At 32.8% G+C, this 21,489-nt stretch overlaps 1 protein-coding gene across 1 annotated transcript; it reads right to left on the bottom strand.

Annotated features, from left to right (window-relative positions):
- Window positions 1-333: 333 nt before the first annotated feature.
- On the bottom strand, window positions 334-21,018 carry LOC149412469 (TBC1 domain family member 13). The gene is made up of 9 exons (XM_089646195.1): window positions 20,776-21,018; window positions 16,341-16,414; window positions 15,882-16,007; window positions 15,082-15,260; window positions 11,271-11,369; window positions 9,337-9,544; window positions 7,470-7,671; window positions 5,343-5,465; window positions 334-1,880 (listed from the first exon to the last, which is right to left on the bottom strand). The coding sequence occupies exons 1-9, from the start codon at window positions 20,793-20,795 to the stop codon at window positions 1,742-1,744; spliced, it is 1,170 nt and encodes a 389-aa protein (XP_089502321.1). The 5' UTR covers window positions 20,796-21,018; the 3' UTR covers window positions 334-1,741.
- Window positions 21,019-21,489: the final 471 nt, after the last annotated feature.

Below are 21,489 nucleotides of genomic sequence, written 5' to 3'. Positions count from 1 at the left end.
AGAATAACAAAAAATGTTGTTATTATTATTATCGCATTTCTTGTAGGCACAAAAAAAACAGTCACTTCGAAGTTCGAACCGGTGGCAGACAGATATCCGAGTACCTAGCTTGTTCTATGAATTTAATTATTTTTTCCACTTAAAAATTCGTTACATCAAAATAATTAGGTGGCTCTCTAGTAAAAATTACAGATTCCAGAAAGTTCTACATTATTATAGTCGCTCTTGTTATCATAGTAAAGTTATTAAAAATTAATATTTTATCAGAATTACAAATCATTTCATGCAATCTTTTGACCTTTTTATTACAAACATATTTAACTACTTTAACATAATAGGAATGTGCTGAAAGGGTGCTGGACGAATGTTTATCAGGACCGCTTGCACACCAATACGTCTCATTCTAATGTACGAATAAGCCGGGAGTATATGTGCGTATTTCAACTACGAGTGTCACTAAAACTGACATAAATCGGATGAAAAATAAATACTTTTGCTAATGTAATTACTTGATTTATTGCGATATAATAATGGACACTTATCTCATTTTTAGTATTATTTTTCAGTACCGAAATATATAAAATGGGCATGCAACAGATTGTATGAGAATTGTGGCTTCTGTTTCAAGTTCAACAAGTTTTAAGTTCAAGAAAAGCAATTTTATATTGTAAATTGGCCCCGAAAATCTAAACTTCCTTTTTCGAAATTGAAAGGTATTTTTAGAACTTGGAAGATAACCCAATTTTGTGGCGAAAATATATATATATTGAAAAACTGACATTGGCCCTTTTAGAAGCTACATTCTACTAGGTGGAGTTATTTAAAACCCAATATTTCATCTACCCTGTGTGATTAGAGTATTATAAGGAACTAGAGAATAGAGAGCGGAGATGTTAAAAACTACATATTATGTAATATGTCATATTTAAATAGCAGTAATGGCACTTACTGTAACCCCAGAGGAACCTAACTAATGGATAACTGACTAATGAGTTTCATTGATATTTATTTATCACCCATAACTATTACAATACATAACAACAAACTAATATAAAAGTGTTAAACGGTCTTTTAACCCTCGGGCTGCGGGAAAGCGACAAACAGTTGAAAACAAGGAAAAATCATCTGAAATGTGAATTTGTAATATTATGCAAAGTTTCAAAAAACGATCATTGTTTCACCATCACGAAACGAGAAGATGTTTCGCCAAACATACAATTATTCGCAGACTGAGGATTAAAAGATCCATAAGAAATAATATGTAATATAAAACCAAATAATATGGCAAGTCGAGAACATAACTATGTAAATAGACAGAATTAAATCTCTGCTTTGTTCTGAAACTGCTTAATTTCAATAACTACATGCAATGGAATTTAACATAACTTGGAGAAATGATACACAGTATCGACTTATCCACGATCATTAATTAAATATAGACCCCTTACTAAAAAACTTGTTTCAAATTTTACACAACCATTTACCCTACATAACGGTTGTTTATTAGTTGTATAAAATTTAAAACACATTTATTTGTAGGGCCCACAGAATATAAAAATATTTCAGACAAATGTAATAACTATGAATATGTCTTTTCAAATTGAGCAGCATTGAACAACGACGGAATTTGATATATTATATTCTTACAAACTAATTTGTATCAGTACAAAAAAATTTGATTGGGTTGATCTCACAAAGTTATAAGTAATAGCACATTTGTATTGGTTCGAGAAGTATTGTCTTATTGGGGAGTAGTGATCTTGGAATCCCTGATGCAGACGGCTTTGGAGAGAATGTCAGAGATGTCCATTGGAGGATAGCTCTGGAGCAGTTTCACAACTGTTGCAAAGTCCGAAGACAGTATTTGTTCCCGCTGCAACCTGAAAAAGAAAAGTACACAATACAATGCTAAGTACAGTAACTATGTAATCCCTCATTATTTTTAAGACACTGGAAATTGCTTTGTGAACAAGCTTTGGTTAGGAGTTGCAAATGATGACAGATGTGAGTGACTGAAATGAAGTCAATTTTATTAAGAGTGGGTTATAAGGCAGAATGGTGATTTGCTGGAAAATGTCTCTCTAAAACGGCTTAATACTACCTTTTGTATGTCATTCTCAGACTTATTTTTTGTTACTAAATAATGAACTATGTATTATTTTTCAGTCTGCCTATTTTTTTTTTTTGTAGTTGATGTAGGCATTCGACCATAATAAATAAAAACATTGATACACCATACAATCCACTTTTAAAACTACGATCTAAGATTATCGCATTAATAATGATTTTACACAATATAGTGTATATACAAGTACTCACAAATTCTCTTTTTTATGTAAATTTGTCGCATTGTATTTTTTCAAGTGCCAAATTCTTTGAAACGCGTAAAATACAACATTCAATAACGGATAACACGAACATCATGATGTTGACTGGCCCGCTCTTTTTGCAAGTGTGTGTGAGAATTCATTGTCTTTACGCGCTCTGACTAAGTTGTGAGAGTGAACGCTTTTTCATATGGCGCGTTTGGTAATAAAACCAAAAATTACCATCTGAAGCTGGATTTGTTGGTTTGGTAAAATCAGCCGTTTTAAGTGATAACAAGTCAAGTTTTTCACTGTTCCGACCTTAAATGGCAAGGGGTATTAATATAAGGAGTAAACAAGTTTATTACCGTTTTTTATTTTTATCTTTAGATTAAACAGACAAAAAAAAAACCTTTTAAGGAAATCAACAATAATATGACCTTTCTGCTTAGAAACACGTAACCATTCACACATTGTCAAATCAAAGATATTCTATCTATGTGTTGTGTTGTAAAGTTACAAATAATAATATTATTTTTGAGTTTGTAGATCAATACATGATTTACCCATAGAAGCCGGAAAAAATACTCCAAACAAGGTATGCTTCAAGTAACGAATGAATGAAAAAAGATTATTGTTTAGTTGTAGGTACTAAATAACACAGAATAATTTAACAAATATATAAATAAACTTTCTTTTATTTCTCGAGGTCAATATTATTAATGATGTTATTAATATGTATAGATATTCTATCAAATATAAAAAATTTAATTTACCCAAAAAATCCACCTTCGATTTTCTCGAAAACGAAAGCTCAAATAAAAAAAGTCATAACCCAAAATTGACTTTAAATGAAAGGTAGATTAGTTAATAATAATAATAATTAGACAATTTTTATAGCGCCGCTTTTATGAGTTATCACCTCAGGGGCGCTTATATCGTTTATACCACGAGTTTCCGAACACCGTGTAAAACAAACTTTCTTTGTATCGGAATGTTCCTCAAATGCGAGTCGTAAAGCCAAAAGCCGTTCAAATCTAATTAGATTTGACAACAGCAAGTGAATGATGAAACCTTTATAAAAAATGTAAAATTAAATGCTTTGCCAAAATAGCAGGTTCTGCAAATAAGTACATAATACCTTTTTACTATGTTGTTTGTTTTACTTAATATTTCCGATTGCGTACGTTCATTGCTTTGCGACATGTGGATATGATGAACGCACATTTGACGTTGTATTTTAACAAGTTCATTAATGTACAACTACCGCCCTCTAGCTACAAAAAAATTTTGACAATTTGAGAAAATTCGCTGGCATATAACAAGCGCTTAATAAAATTTATTTCTTTCTGGCCAGACCGGTTTCAGACAATCGCGTCCATCATTGCTGAGACATTTTTGCTAAGACAATGGGGTTTATAGTATTCATATGTTTGATACATATGTACTGACAATACGTGGTGGAATTCATTATATTTTTTTAAACGAAGATACATAAAAAGATACATAAAAAAGATACATAAAGATACATAGAGGCGTTCGTGATTTCAAATTACATTTTTTAGTATCATTTCGGAATCAGTCCTGCCTAGATCCAACAACCATTTCGTCACTCTTGGACCGAAGGATGACAATTCACACAGTTTCAGCTGAGAGAGGATTTTATTATATATTTTAGGACCGAGATATGAGAATATTTTTGATAAGCCTTTCTGTTGCTTGTTGGAACGGAAAGGTCATTCCTTCCCTTACTTCTGGTTTGATGTTTGTGTTCGGCTGTTTTCATTTTGTTTTTATTTTTATGAACATGGATTACAATTTTTTTTATATAGCACTGTCGGATATCTAGTACATTAAATTCCTTGAAGAGAGGGTTGCTCGAATATCTGAAAGGTTTCTTCATAATAACACGTAAAATAGATTTCTGTGGCTTCAATAACGGGTTTAATGTAGTTCTTCCTGTACATCCCCACCCAATGCAACCGTAGGTTATGATTGAGTTACACAGCCCGTAGTATATGTTTTTTAAGTCTTGTTTTTTTTAAATTTCCCGTAATGAAATAAATATGTGAATCAGGGTGCGCACTCTTTTAGCTACATTTTCAATCTTATTTTTACATTTGAGGTTATTATCAATTATAACGCCTAAATTTTTGATAAATTTAACGCACTCGAGGGCTTCACACTTACATATGTAATGATATATGAAACAATTAAACTTTTTTCCACTTATTTTATTTTTTTACCATTACTGGTTTCAGCTTATTATGGCCTTCTTCAGACTGGTACAATTATTTCATCAACTATGGTTTATATAATCATTTGTGGGAGGGGGGTTAACAGGGGGTTGTGTACAATGATTTTATAACAATTATATGGATTTTCACATCTTCATTACTTTGTGGTTTTCACAGCTGAATTTCCAATTATTTGGTAATTACCAGCAGGCGTAATTACCTCGTTTTAATAGATTTACTATTTATTTGGGGAATTTGAATTATTTTCACCCATTTACAGTTGTCAGGCAACTAACTAAAAACACGATTTAAGATTCTCAAGGATACTAAGATACTCTATATTATTATTTACCACAGCAGTATTATTATATTCTTGGTAACATGGGATTATTTTTAAAGATGGGAAAAACCACACAACTGTAATATCATTGTATACCACCCCTGTTACCCATAAATGTTGTGTACATAAACCATAGTTTAAGAAATAATTGTACCAGTGTGAAGATGGCTATAACAAGCTTAAACCGATAATGATAAAAAAATAAAATAAGTGGAAATTTTTTTTAAATTGTTTCAATTTATTATAATGGTGTTTAAACTTCATTTGTTAATTACTGTGACTTGTTACAATTTAGGTTTGTTAAAAGTGGAATAAAGTTTAAAAATTTGATTTTATTACATTTCATTAATACAATTTTAATTCCTGTATGAACGGTTGATTGCACGGCACGATTTTACATTGGTGTAACACAGGACAAAAAAAAAAAAATACTGTGAGAGTTAGGTAAAATGTACTTACACAATCATTGCACAGCAAATATAAAGCAAGAATTCAAATCTATTGTAGTCGGCGAATAGCGAGTCCCATATCCTCTCTACATCAGGTAAGGGGAACTCTTGAGACAACAAAAGAGTAAGCCATCTGAAAACAAACATTATTATTTTTTTGGTAAACTAATGTTTAAGACAAGATTTTTTTATGCATAGCACAAAGGGTAACAATTATTTTACATTTACACACGGGTTCGAGTCCCGTTGGCGTCATGTATCTTTTATCAGGAGATTTTTCAATGTGGATGAGTGTTTCAGACGAATAATTATTGCTTGTAAAATAATTGAAAACAAACATGTGAACATATTAGTAAAGAGGATAACAAATTATTATAAGCAATAATTAGTCGCCTGAAATATCCATACAAATTGAAAATATCTCCAGAGTTAAAATAAATGCCACCAACGGGAATTGAACCCACACCTTCTGATGTCCGGTCAGGTGCTCTGGACCACTGAGCTACGTTGGCTTATTCCCAACCCGCCAAATAAGTCAATATGTACTAGTACTTCAATCAACAATTACTGCTTATTATATATTTCCACCTGTAAACAACCAACTTTATTTTTGTAGGAAAGACTTTGTTAGTGCTAAATTTCCCACTAGATGGCGTCGAGACATATTATATCTTCATTTTTGTTGGTGAAATATTTTGTCAAATATTATTATTTTTTAATGATAAACTAATGTTTATAAGACAGGGTTTTATATGCATGGCACAAAGGATAACAAATTATTATAAGCAATAATTGGTCGCCTGAAATATCCATACAAATTGAAAGTATCTCCCGAGTAAAAATAGAATAATAAGAAATAAAGAGGGTTGGGAATAAGCCGACGTAGCTCAGTGGTCCAGAGAACCTGAACGGACATCAGAAAGTGCGGGTTCAATTCCCGTCAGCGGCATTTATTTCTACTCGGTAGATATTTTCAATTTGTATGGATATTCCAGGCGACTAATTATTGCTTATTCCTTTGTGCTATGCATAAAAAACCTTGTCTTATAAACATTAGTTTATCATTAAAAAATAATATTAGTACAGGTTGGTGGAAATAAGTCAGGAATCAAATACTTGAGTCGATCATGTCAAGAGTCAGAATAATAGAAGAGAATGTAGGAATGAGTTTTATGACATATTCGCCAAAGTTTGTTCATTGCGTTTTTGACATGTTCCACGATTTTTATTGATTTATCAGATATGTGTATAGAAAATTGTAAAGTTATATATTTTTAACTATATAATAAAAGATAAGCTTTTAAAACCCTATCCATATAAAAATGTATATTTAACGATTTATAACTGGTGATTGACAGATTGACCAATCAGGGGCTACAAAAAATATGAGAAATAAAATCATTAATCGAAAACTACAAAAAATCGCAGAAAATACATGGGGGTGATTTTGGTAACCCTAGGGGTGCTCTACCTCTACCTTCAGCTTGACACAATTTTTTTGGGACATCCTGTATATAGGATAAGTTAGCTGAATATTGTGAGTATTTACATATTACTTTAGTAATCATTTTAATTTATTATAATGGATAGTTATCGAGAGGATGGTGATATACCCATATGAAATGGTGTGGTTTTACCATGTCCCACCTCTACAATCAATTAAACAAAATCTGATTTCATCATTAATTTTAGGTGGGTAAGATTAAATTTGTGATGTCTTAAATAGCTTACATCATAATATGTTTTTGAAAAATATACAATATTCACTTAAATATGGACTAACATTGAAAAAAAATGACATTTCTGATATAGAATTCGTTACATCAATTCCAAAGCAATATTGGTGGAATCTTGAACTTGGAAAGCAGAACGTAAATAATTAAATATTTTTTGTGCGTAATCTAACGTGAATGCTGCAGACGTATTGTCTAGAGACATTTATACTAATTATGTTTCATTATTGTACTGTTTGCGTCTCTAAAAAATAAATAAGGAAAAGTAACATAATGGAATGCATAAAAACATGTACAAACTTTAAGGAAAATGCAATACCGGGTCTCCGGGCCTCTTGTCTACCCCGGCAGTGAAATGGTATGGCCGTTTGTTAGTTAGTTAATGAACACAAATGTATACATACCTGAAGCTATAATACTGGGGTTTGATATCCAGCTCCTTGAGCCTTTTCCACAGTTCCTCATCATAAGTCTGCACGGCTCGCTCTAACTTGTCCATCATTTGGTTGATTCCTCCCTCGGCCTCGTCCATGTCTTTAATAAAGAAGTCTCGGATTTCACTCATTAGATTTGTGAAGCAGAAGAAACTGTCAGCCTCAGCATTTTCTGGAGAAAAACATATGATGTGGTTAATAATTAGTAATGCGAATCCATTGACACATTTAATCCATTCCACCACTAATAATATGACTTGATTTGTTAATTAAAAACACTATTTAATTATTACAACTTTTATTTCAAAGAAACCTTAACACTAAACTTAAAACGGTACAACATAGAACTATATTTTTTTTTTGTATTTGGATAATCTTCATCTCCAGGCAGTTTTGGAAGGGTATGGTATTTTTTTAAATACTCTGACATGTGGAGAGCCACCAAGCATTTCTCACATTCCCATCGTAATGCACTTTTCTTTTTCAGTAATGAACACATTTTACAAAGCCTGGACAGGTTTAGTTTGACAGGATTTGAAGGAATTTATCTAGGGAAATGTGCCCATTGTACAGCCTGTAATCGTAAAGGGCATGCTACTCCAGATGCCCTTCCTCGCCTCTTGTATGGTGGTAGCGTAATATTCTCTAATATGCTTTCCGCAATACCTATCCTATAGTCGCTGTATGTCAACCTTTGCACATTAGACCGGCGATTCACCGGCTTCGTGTGTCAATGGGTTAACACAATTTGAATAGAATTCGAATGAATAGAATGTCAGAATGTTATTCTATTCAAGAGGAGCGAACAACCATATACTTGGCTGCTGTCAACCTGGCTTTATGATTTATTTTTTTATTTAGTTACTTTTTTAAATAATTAGGTACATTTTTGTATGGCACATGAAATAAAATATATATATAAAATTAAAACAGATCATTGAAGTCCTCCTCACTAGGAGATCCTGTGCTGAGGGGGACTATATATGTTAGTATACGTTTTCAGCAACTAAGATGATGTTTTAAATATATTAGCTAGTTCTTCTTCCGATATTTCCTTAAGCCAAAATTTGATGTCCTTAATGTAGTTATTTTTCGTTTTCCTTTGTTTGATGTTGAGAGGGAGTTTATTATATAATTTAATTGCTAAAAATTCAGAGTTTCTTTGTCCAAAGGTAGAATTACATTTAGGAATATTTAGCATGTCTGTTTGCTTGGCTCTGGTTTTATGATCGTGAGAGGGGTTTGCCTCTGGTTTATTTTTTAAGTGATGAACTAGAATATTTTTAGCATAGATTTTTTGTAAACTTGGATCATCAAACAGATTAAAAATATCAGTAGTTGGCGTCCTTACGGGGAGCTTTAATATGGTCTTTATGATCCAATTTTGAGTTTTCTTTAGTAGTTTAATATGGTTTGATGATGCTGAGCCCCATCCTATTATTCCATATTCCAGTAGAGAGTGGCATAGAGCATAATATACTCTCTTTAGATCTGTAGTTGACAAGATATTTCGTAATTTTTTGAAGAAATAGATGAGTTTTGTTAGCTTTTTTGAGGTTCCTTCGATGTGTGCATCCCAATGAAGTTTGTCGTCATTGGGATGTTAAGTGAGTTATTTAAATACCTCAGATTGGGCTTTAAAATTTCGCTTAATATTATGTCAGAATGCATCACTTGAAGGTAAGTACCACTTATAAAATGTAGGGGCTGTCTTAATCCATATTGTACCAGTTGTTGTCATCCGACCGACTAGTTTTCTTCAACCTCTTCTGAGGCTAAACTCAAGGACTCTATCGAATTGATAACTTTCCTCAATGACTGAAATTGCAAGTCTTACCTCTGAAGGATGTGGTCGGGTCAATGGCAAAGATGTGGTATATCGGTCCAATGATTTCATTCATCCCCTGGACGTAGCTCTGTCCCGGGTTGAGCTTGGCATAGAGGAAGAGGATCCTCTCCACCACCTCCCAGTGGGCCTCGCTGCCTTCATCCATCGGGCGATAATCACTTGAATCGTTCACACTCTTTCCAACGCATTTCTTGAGCTATAACAAGGATCGAGATTACCACATCAAAATGAACACAGTGTGAAAAATATCATATAAAGACAAAATAATGCAATAATAATGTTTAGAAATCACAAAAGGACAAGAAGTTGGTTTACAATAAAAACGCAATACTTAAAACAGCAAAACGCAAAGATACAAAAACAATAATTATTAATTCACAAATGTCTGTGAACGTAACCGTATATGTAATAAGCAGATTGGGACCAAAAAGTGATTCTTTTTCTAGTCGATGACAACCTCTAAAATGTGTCACAAATTGTAGTTATTGTTTTTGTGACAACAGTGACATTTTTTATATTCCCAATAATTGTTTTTCCAATGCTATATAAGCACGGCGTCAGTTACTATTTGTAATTGTAATACTAAAGTGCAACATGTTAACTATGTTTACATGTATAAATATTGAATGATTTTCTTCAAAGGCCATATTTCAGTTACAAAAGTGATATAAGATGATTGGTAATTCTTCAACGGATCCAAAAATGATAAGTTAATGATGAATTTTATAAAAAGAAAAATTTTATGTAGACATCACAAAATTACAACTTATACCGCAATTCAAAAATGATTCAGTACATACATCATGGGTGAATGCATGTCATAAAATAATTTACTAAACACAGTGAACAATAAATTCTTAACGGGCCTACAGACAATCTGATTTATCTTTAAATTTGAATAAAATGGGCAAGGCTGAAGGAAAGCATGAACAATGGCCGAGCCTTCTGACAAATTTCCTTTGGCTAGGACTGATAAATTCCGATTGTAAATAGGTCCGTCAGAGAAGTGACAAGAATGCAAAGTTGTAGCTAAAGAAAAGGAATCGATCGCACACAAATTTCATTTATTTATTTATTAAATACAGATAAATGAAAACCTTGACCGTAACCAGGAAGATCCCCATTTAAGACAGTCAAATTGACCCACTGGTACCCGGAAACTCGTACTACGAGCGACAGTAGTGATGTGATGTAACATGGAGAACCCAAAAAAAAATTATTCCTTTTTTTACAGCAACTAAAGGGTTAAAGAGTTATGCCCAGCCTACGCTGCGACGCATTTTAAAAGCCATGAAACAGCTGATGTTAACCCCCGAGTGACTGATGTTCGAATTTTTTAGGTCTCAAATTTGAAAAAAAACAAATTTGATTTACTTGAAAATGAAAGCTCAAATTAAAAAAAAAGTTATACCACAATTGTGATGAAGATTCACCAGTTTCTCGCTTTTACTACGAGTTTCCGGACATCGTGTATTTTTATAAGAAAAAAGAAATGTAGTACAATATACAAAAATATTCATGTAATTGAAAAAAGTATAGTTTTTTTTGTATATATATTATTTTTTGTATTAATAAAGTAAATACAGGATAATTTTTATTATATATGATATTCATTGAACATATCAATAACCCAGTTAGTAGAGAAATCTCGGGTCTAACTGGGGAGCTAGTCTATTTACTAATTAAATACATTATATTTATAAATAGTTAAGGTGATCATAAATAGTAGGCATCGTTATTACAACAAAAATACAGTATCTAAGTATTAAATTATATTAAATAACAGTTAATTTAATTAATGTGCGAGTGTAGTTGTGCAGCTATTTTAGAGTAGAAATTATGTAAAGGCGAGAGATAATAAAATTACAAAAAGATTTTCACAACGGAACAATTAATTTCTTGACTCTTGTAAATTATCTTACCCTTTTGAGTCCAACTCCCTTTTTCTCCAAAGTTTCATAACTGAATGGAGAGTTTTCTACTCTTTTGTGTAGCCTCTTATCTCCACTGCTATTGACAACCTGCAATGAGAAAGTGAGATTATTTAGTCCATAATTTTCCAGTACCGGAAAGCATCGAATGTTGAAGAATAGTGTCCACGCACGGTACGAAGCACTGAAATTGCAGTGTCGACCTTATACATTCATTTTGCCTTCGGATATAAACTCTGCTAGGTGATTTGAAAACAAAAATAAAAATGTCAGTTTATCAAAATGGATTGACTACATATTGACTGTAACATTCATTTTTATTTATTGAAGTTTCTTGTCGGTGCTGTGGGTTAAAATTAAGATCTCGTGAACATATCATAATTCGAAATTGAAGAAAGCATTTACTTTACGGCTTGTCATAATAATGTACAATATAAACATAGAAAATTGTTTGACCCACTTTATTTTAATACTTATTGCTTTACGGGTTGAGAAACATTATGATCATGATCACATCAGGCTAGTGAACACACTAGCCTATAGATTTGCATATTTGGTAGTAGGTATACCTATACATATTGTCCCATTAACATTCATTTTACAAGAAAATTACCCACCGTCACTGGATTGCAGGCTGGTTTTTTTTTCATAATTTTCAATTACTATATCACATTTCAAAATGTGTTGAATCCTGAGTTGCCATGGAACAGTTTATGTATCATAATTCATATATGAATTGATATAAAAAGTTTAAGGAAGGGCTATTTCACAGGATTTGAACAATTCATAAAATTTCAAAGTTAATTTTCAATTTTTTTTTTTTTTGTTATTTGTTTTTGGGGTATTATGCCGTGTTGCGCTAACTCCTTCTTTAGCCAACGTTTCGGACAGAATTGCAGTGCCCATCATCAGGGCAGATGTGTTATTTGAGGTTGTGTTAAAATGTGAGCTTATGTATGAGGTTGTGATACCGTGTTGCCAGCTCCAACCCTCTGAGCTAACATTAACCCTAGAATGCTAAACATCGCCTGTGAGGCGAAGCAATTTTTTTTTGGAGTGATATCTCCTGATCGCTCACTCGTATCAAAGCATGCGCTCGCGCCAACTCAGTTGAGTGTTGTACGAGCTAGCGCACAGACGTTTTTTGGATTTGCTCGGCTGCGTTGTTGAGATACAGACACGTGTGGCGCCTGTGAGGCGAAGTTTAGCATTAAAGGTAATTTTTTTGTACATATATGTTTGTGGTTTTTTTTTTGATTTTTTGCTAAAAATTAAAGTTTGAGTATAATTTTTATAGTTTTATGAAATGGCAACGTCTGAAGCGCAGCTACTTAAATGGCTGGAGGAAATATCGGTAGATGGAAGTGAAGAGGACGACGATTTAGGAGCGGATTTTGATTCAGATGACAGTGTGGATGACCCCAATTACGTCACTGAGTTAGACGATGACTTGCAGAATATTCATGTATCAAATCAAATTCATGTCGATGTACAATCCACACCGACTCATGTTCAGGAAGCTTTAGCCACGGCGCAAAATAGGGAGCAGCCGGCTTGTGAGAATCGGATAATTACGCCATCGGCATCGATTATGAGGGGAAAGAACAAATATATTTGGTCCTCAGAACCTTCTTCGTCACAACAAAAATCGAACAGAACTCCTTCGAGAAACATAGTCCATATTGTGCCAGGCCCAAAAGAAGGCGCCAAGGGCATTGTTGATCCCATGAAATGTTTTGAACTGTTTTTTACTTCGGAGTTGATGGACGAAGTACTTTTGCGGACTAATGAATATATTATACAAACAGCTACCAAGTATAAAATTCAGAATACTACTACATCACAGGTCAGAATAGAAGAGCTTCGTGCGCTTCTTGGCATATTTATCTTGAGCGGAGCGTTGAAAAATAATCACTTGACAACAAATGAGCTGTTTGATCCTACGATTTGTGGATCCCAAAATTTAGCTGCAATGAGCTGTGAACGGTTTGAGTTCCTTGTAAAGTGTCTGCGTTTCGATGATCGTAACACTCGAGACGACAGAAAAAAAACTGATAAGTTTGCGCCTATCCGAAATATTTGGGAAATTTTTATCAAGCAATGTAGAGATCTGTATAAACCAAGCTCATACGTGACAATAGATGAACAACTTTTGGCATTCAGGGGACGATGTCCATTCCGTATGTATATTCCTAATAAGCCGGCCAAATACGGAATAAAGATTGTTTTAGTGTGCGATGTTAGATCAAAATATATGTTTGATGCCTCACCGTATTTGGGAAAAAACCTCGGTACAGCTATAAACGAACCATTAGGCTCTTACTATTGTAAGCTGCTTACAAAGACTATACATGGCACAAATCGTAATTTAACTGCCGATAACTGGTTTACTTCTATACCGCTAGCTGAGCAATTGCTTCGACCACCATACAACCTTACTCTTATTGGAACAATTCGAAATAATAAGCAAGAAATTCCACCAGAGTTCAAACATAATTCATCACGCCCTGTTGGGACATCTCTTTTTGGATTCCACGAAAAGCTCACTCTTGTTAGCTACAAGCCAAAACCTCAAAAGACCGTTCTTTTGCTCTCTACGATGCACGACAAGCCTTCTGTTGACTCCGTTTCCGGTAAGCCGACAATAATTCATTCTTATAACGAAACAAAAGGTGCTGTGGATACTTTTGACCAGATGTGTGGTCACTCAAGCTGTAGCCGTAAAACTAGGCGTTGGCCACTTTGCATGTTCTATGGAATGTTGAATATGGCTCTACTCAATAGCTTTGTAATTTATGTATCCAATTGCGAAGCTTTGAAAACAAAGCCAATGTCAAGAAGAGAATTTCTCAAGATATTAAGCAAGAACCTATGCAGCGACTGGTGCGCCATCCGTTTGGAAGAAAGGCCACGTATGCAGAAAAGAGTCCGTTCTGCAATTCATGACGTGGTTGGTCATAATACTGACACTGATTCAGATGAACCATGCATAAAAAAGGGAAAAAGATCAATGTGTGACTTCTGCCCCCCGAAATTGAGGCGTATGAGTATTTATTTCTGCGCAAAATGCAAGTTAACATACTGCTTAGAACACCGGTCTCCAAACTGTTGCAAATGCGACAAAAAAAAGTAGGTGGAAAAAACCGAAACTTTATTTTGGTCTCAATGAATATTTTTAAGTTGTAAGCTGTGAAATATATTTTTATAGACTTAGTACATCTCAGGTCTATAAGACCCAGAAGTTTTTTTTTTATTTCCAATTGTGAATTTTTTTGATTTTTTTTTTTTTGTAAAAGATCTCTGTATACCACGAAACAAAATATATGATCTTAAAATAAGCTTTTAATATATTTAATGTATTTAAAAAATGAATTGTGTTATTTTTTTTTTGTTACCCAATATGTAATAAAAGTGTTTTTGTTTTTGTTTTAATATGTTGTATTTTTTTTAAGTAAAATATGGTTTTTTTTTATAAAAGTCGCCTCACAGGCGAAGTTTAGCATTAATGGGCTAAAAAATATGTTTAGTATTCTAGGGTTAACGTATAATTTTTTTTTTTTTTTAATTTATTTATTTTTTTTATTTAAAGTGGTTTTCTTCGTTTAGCTCTGGTGTATATTTTGTGTTGTGTGTTAATTTTCAAGTTCTGTGAAAGTTCTATTCAAATTGTTTTTTATATCAGTTTTATAAAAGCCCATTTTATAAAAACAGTACTTGAATGGAACATTCACAGAACGTTCAAATAAACTTTGAAATTTGATGAATTCTTTGAAACAACGGGCCCTTAGAAAATAAGATATACCTGAGCACAGGGAAATTCAGTGGCAGATTGGAAGAATGAGATGTCAGGACACAGGCGCCTGACATCTTTATCAATCTGCAGGAGGACCTCATTGTCCTTGAAGTAGACTCCCCAGGAGCTGGTTGGGTTGACGCCCAGAGGATCATCTTGTTCTCCATTTGGTGAGGAGATCATTTCATCTGAAATACCAAATGATATTAATACCATACAGGAATCCTATAGCATAGTAGAACAATGGCAAGCTCAGTTAGAGAGCTTGGAAAATAAGAGTTGGAGAAATCTTTCTGTGGGACCTTTTCACCATTTTTTTATTGTTCTCCAAAATATTATCCCGTCAAACTACAATTAAGCAGTTTATTAACACGATGTACACATTCATTTACAATGTAAATTTACATCTTTCTCTTTATATTGAGGGGTGTACATCCACATAGATATGGGAGTTGGATAAAACTTTTAAAATCAATATTTAACTGTGAAATCTCTCAACCACCAATTAGTCAATTTAAGGCCTATCTGAGCTGGCGGATGCTGATTTCCAGTTGCTTTTTATGTTGCGAAATATACAGGGTGTAAAGAGACATACTTGACTTACTTCATAATAAAATTATAATATTATAGTATAACTCTTTTTTTTTTTTTTAACGCCCAGAGGGCTTTTACATGGTTGGTAGTATAATTTTAATTTGACAAATACTTTCAAACATAAAAAATAAGAATAAAATTACATTTGATAAAAGCTATGCAACAACTCTTTACAATACCTGATATTATAAGATATGATATAAGGATCGGCTCACCAATGAGTTGTTTGTACAAACGCCTTTGAGCCTGAAGGGTGGACGGACGGGCAGCTTCCTGGAGTGGCAGATAGTTTAGCAGCAGCTTCCAGCACATTGATCTCAAGCCCCCCGCGTCTGGTATTCCTGCAAACAATTCAAATTATTCACATATGACTTAAGATTTTCATGGCCAAAAGTATCCCTAGGAGTTAAAAAGTTGCCCTACCTTCTTCTTTATCCAATGTTTCAAACAGCGTTACAACAACGACTAAAAACCTTCTGATGCTTGCAAAAACCAAGTTTGCTTATGAGACAGATGGAGTTTATAAACTCAGTTTATAGACTCTGCATATTTACCAAATCGTTAATGTTTTATCTGTATTGGCTGGTGATCAAGAATAACAATGATTGTATTTATTTAATTAATATTATTTACAGATAAAAAACATTTAAAAATATTGTTTTTAATTGACTTACCATTGAAGCAGAGTTTTTGTAGATCTGTCAGGCTTACAATATCTGCATGTAATGTGTTCTCAAACTCCCTCACCCTGAAAAGAGAAAACAATATTAGAAATTTGTTAATATTCACAAGTTGTGGTGAATATTTCCTTAACCGCCACATTTTTATAGGCACAGATTATGGAAATTACACTTCGTTTCAACTTAATTACTACAAGAAATAACGATTTATGTCGGAATAGATGGTAAAAGATGCATTCGTTGATCATTATAAATATTATTCCCGCATTGTTATGGTGCGGTCGATTTATAGTTTTGTTTTGCATGTAAACCTGAATTCAATTAAAAACATACCTACAAACCCCCGGACGGGCGGGCGAACAATAAACATGGAAGAAGCCATTGATATTATTAAAAGTGATATAAACAAAATAACGTCAGTAAAAGAGTCGAAAATAAAACAAAGTTTACAATATAACTTGAAGAGCTAATAAAGAGGGAACGTTTGAAACTCCAAAATAAAATAATAGAATGACAAAACCAACTCCTAACAAAAAGTGAAATACAAAATGAAGGCATAAAAATATTAAATGAAAAGGATGCAAATGTACTCGAGCTCAAAGGAACGATTCCTGTTAAAATAAAAAAATTTAAAAAATTATCATCGAACTACAGGAGAAATACGAAATCTACTTTTAGCAAAAAAAACGCGTGAACCTCGGATTCTATCAAATTAAAGTGGAAGACTGTAATCCATTGATGCAGTGTTACCATTACCAAAAATACAGATACAGCAATGCGATGCATACAAATTAATAACAATAATAAAAACAACAATAAATCTTGTATTAATAACTATACTCGAGAAATACAAAACCAAACACCATCATGCTTAGACCACATTTGGTGCAATGTACAACTAAACGATGCGATGCATACAAATTAATAACAATAATAAAAATATCAATAAATCTTGTTTATTAATTATACATGGTGTCCGGAAACTCGTAGTACAAGCGGGAAACTGGAGAATCTACACCACATGGGGAACCCAAAAAAACATAAAAAATTTTGATTTGAGCATTTTCAAAAAAAAAAAAAAACCAAAAAAAAATATTTTTCGGCTATTTTAGGGTTAAAGTTTTTTCTGGTGTTTAGGGTTGAATAACAGATGTTTTAACCCTGCAGAGCAGAAATATTTTATGATTACACCGGGTTAAATGAAGGGTGATTTCAAAATAATGCTTCAAATCCGAGTTTCTTCATTTGTTTTACTTTCAAATAGTTTTAATTAGTTGGGTACTTTGATCTTCAGTAATAATTTATAAGAATTTGATTAAAAAAAAAAAAAAAAAAAAAATCAACTTCAAACTCGATTTACTCGATAACGAAAGCTCAAATAAAAAAAAAATATACTACAAAATCGACTCCAAATGTGATGTAGATTCACCAGTTTCCCGCTTGTACTACGAGTTTCCGGACACCCTGTATAATAATTATCAACTATACTCGAGAAATACAAAACCAAACACCATCATGCTTAGACCACATTTGGTGCAATGTACAACTAAACGACATAAAAAATATAATATCTACTGTATGGAAAACCAATATAACTGACCAACACGAGTGTCACGAGACAAATGAAAAACTAAACCTAAATACTAAATTAAGCTATTAAAAATGGGAAGAAATATTAATTGCGCTGACCAAAGTGCTATAATGTTTGAAAAAACTCTATCTTCACATATTAAAAAAGCGACAATCACTAGCAATTCAAAAACAAAAAAATTAAAACCCTGAATTACAAATCGGCTAATAAAAGCCATAAGAGAAAAAAAACTGTATAAAATAACACAAAGATAGTTAATAATAACACAGTATCATATTGTAAGAAACATAAAAATATACTAACAACTTTAATCAGAAAGATGAATAACAACTATGATTCTAAAATTATAATAGAAGCTAAAGATAATAGTAAAAAAATTTGATCAACAATAAATGAGATAATAAATAAAAATTAAAAATACTGTATATCTTAACTAACTATTTTGTAAATGTCGGACAAAACTTGGCAAACTCCATTAACACGTCTGACTCTGATAATGCAAACACACAACATCAATATTATAACTTCTACCGGTTAACAGAATCTGACATTGAAAAATCTATTGCTAAACTGAAAGGAGGCTCTACCCCGGATTTGACAACATAGAGATTAAGACACTAAACACAATGAAACAACATCCAGTGCGTATCCATAACAAACATAATTAATCTAAGTCTAGAAAGTGGTTTATTCCCAAACAATTATCACCCCTATTCATAAAACAGAATGTCATAAAGACTCACAAAATACAGCAAAGATATATGAAAAAATTGCAAAAAAACAGATTTGGGCATTTTTAGAAAACAATTAAATAATAAATTCTAATTAATTTAGCTAAAAAAAAACACAAGCACTCAAGAGGTTATGGCAAAATTAACGAATTACCTATATACCACACTACATTCTATTGAAAAATGTGTAGGAATATTTATAGACTTAAAAAAGGCTTTCGACAGTATATCACATAATAAACTAATTAATAATTTAAAATCCATTGGAATAGAGGGAAATCTCTTAGCATGGATAATTAGTTACCTAAATAAAAAACCCAAGAAGTTAAAATAATTGATCAAGTTAGTGACTCTAAATAGAGTGAATTTTCAATACCTCAAGGTACAGTTTTAGGCCCTTTGTTATTTATCATATGTGTTAATGATATATTTAATGTCTCTAAATATGACAAAATTATTTCATACACAGATGACACAGTATTGCTAATAAAAGCTAATACTTGGATGGAAGTCAACAACTTGGCTAATGCAGATATGAGCAAGCTAAAAAAATGGTTTATATAAATTTATTGATGCTAAATTCGAAAAACACTTATTATATACCATTTAGCATAAAAAAAAACAAGAAACACATAAATGAATACAAATTATAATCCACTCTAGGACAAATACACAACAACATAACTGAAATAACTTGTGTTTAGTAATAGAAAGCAAAACTGAAATAAAATACCTCTAAAAACAATGAAGCAATTCAACTATAAATATCTTGGAGTACATTTTTTTTAATTCATTACCAGGAAGTATCCAAAATATAAATAACAAAGTTTTTAAACTTCATGTTAAAAAACACAATGAAAATATAAACTGAATGCTTTGGCATATTACACAAAAAATAACTAACAAAATCACACATCCCCATACACACAAGCCTAGCTTTATTATCTTGGTACATCTTATGTATAATAATAATATTTGGATGATTTGTATAGTGCCGTTTTTCAAGGGCGCTGTAATGTATAAAATTAGGTGAAATAGTTACTATATTTTCTATAAATTACGTGGGGAGGTTGGTGCAATCCCACAAGTCCCATATAGATATAAATATTTTTGTACAATAGATATTTGAAAAATGCCAAACTCAATGAAGAAGAATAAATTAATAATTAAGAAGAGTACAACTATGCAAGGCGTGGTCTTGAGTGAGCTTGGGCCCAGAGCTCACTCAGGAGTGGCGTTTGGTGCTGGTGGGCTGCGGTCACCAACGTTTTGGCAGAGGCCATTAGCCGCATCCTGGCTCCAGTGACCCGGTGTCTCATCAGGCCGGCAAATCCATTTAGCCCTAATTCCGTGAACATTGTCGATGCGCTGCTGTATCTTCGTTATCCAAATATGATTCTACAGGCGTCATTATATTGAATTCGGAGTCGTTCCATCGAGCAAGTTCGGTAGTGACACCATGTCTCACACGTATACAGGCCAGTATAGAATGCGTTGAACGGTATTGCTGCATTTGCAAAATCTGCGGGCACTCATATTAGACACTATGCTTAGGCTTCTCCTTTGTCATTCGATATCGCCATCGTCCGATAGGTCTTGATTAATAATGTGCCCCAAGTATTTTACGTTCGAAATAGTATATTTAAAAAAAAAAGTTCCATTTTTATTCAATATTCAAAATTTACAGATTCCTTTGCTGCCATTTTGAACTTTTTGTATGAAATGACACTTGCGAACGTTTCGTGTCAATCGCAATAAATTACTTAATTAACCCAAACTAAGAACCTAATAAACAATTTTGTGCATCTAAATAGTTGTTTCTTGAAACTTGTCTTTTTGGCACAATGTGTAATTTCCATAATCTGTGCCTAAAAATGCGACGGTTATAGAAATAATCACCAAATTTGTTTTAGGTCAAGACCTATAAACATGTCTGAAAATGTAATACTTATCTGACAGCACTGACTTGGAAAAGTTAAAGGACTCCAATTACTACCGTAGGTAATGAAGTGTTTCCTCATCGTCATCTGTGATCTACATTTAGCACAAAGGACTAATCATTATCACAGCGCCAATCAAATCAAGAGTTTTAAAGGTATACACGTACCGTGATTTAAGTAAGGCCATGTTGCTTAGTTACGTTACGGTTAGTAACAACACCAGAAAGGTTTTCCAAAGCAAAGAAGATATTGATACTTCTAACTGGATGATAACAGAAGAGACAATACTCTGGCGGCGCGCCGAAATGGAAAACTGAGAACATAAATAAACCATTCTCTAGATTGATATCTTTGGGCTTTTTGTAGGGGGAGAATTTGTCACCAACTTAACCACAGATAAAACGGTCGTACGGTCCAGACAGGTAAATAAAATAATACCATAAATAAACAACTCATACAGAAAGAGAAATCTCAAGGCCATTTAAAAAAAGTGTGACCATAGACAATATAACTGCACTCAGCGAACATCGTTCATTCTTTAGCCCAAAATAATAAAAAAAAAAATATATATATATATCGTAATGCAGAAAAAGGAAAATGAAAAACCCACAGTTATGCACATTTAAACATATTAAAATATGTTTTTATTTTCAAAAAGACAATGGATAGTAACACAAAACTAGGTCAGTACCACTGATGTATTGAGCATTGATTTATCAATGAAGTAGAAGATAATACTAATAAATCTAAACGAAACATGAAACAGAACAAGACACAGAAAAATAAAAAGTAACAGTAATGTACACTCCTCTTCCAGCCACAAGCTAATGCTTCTATGGAAGAGGGGTCTTGAAATATTTAATCATATATTGTAACAAATA

Source organism: Hesperophylax consimilis, chromosome 23 (genome assembly GCF_061612785.1).
Source record: "Hesperophylax consimilis isolate HC1 chromosome 23, BYU_Hcon_1.0, whole genome shotgun sequence".
NCBI classification, from domain to species: Eukaryota; Metazoa; Arthropoda; class Insecta; order Trichoptera; family Limnephilidae; genus Hesperophylax; species Hesperophylax consimilis.
The sequence above is the reverse complement of the archived record's forward strand: the minus strand, read 5'-3'. Positions and strand labels throughout refer to the sequence as shown.

Bases quoted from the DNA above. Each gene is read 5' to 3' on its own strand.
- LOC149412469 (XM_089646195.1), bottom strand. From the start codon at position 20,795: ATGGCCTTACTTAAATCACG. The intron at 15,261-15,881 runs GTGAGCCGATCC...TTGGTATTTCAG, and splicing joins TTTGTACAAACAACTCATTG to ATGAAATGATCTCCTCACCA. The intron at 7,672-9,336 runs GTAAGACTTGCA...GTTTTTCTCCAG, and splicing joins CCCGACCACATCCTTCAGAG to AAAATGCTGAGGCTGACAGT.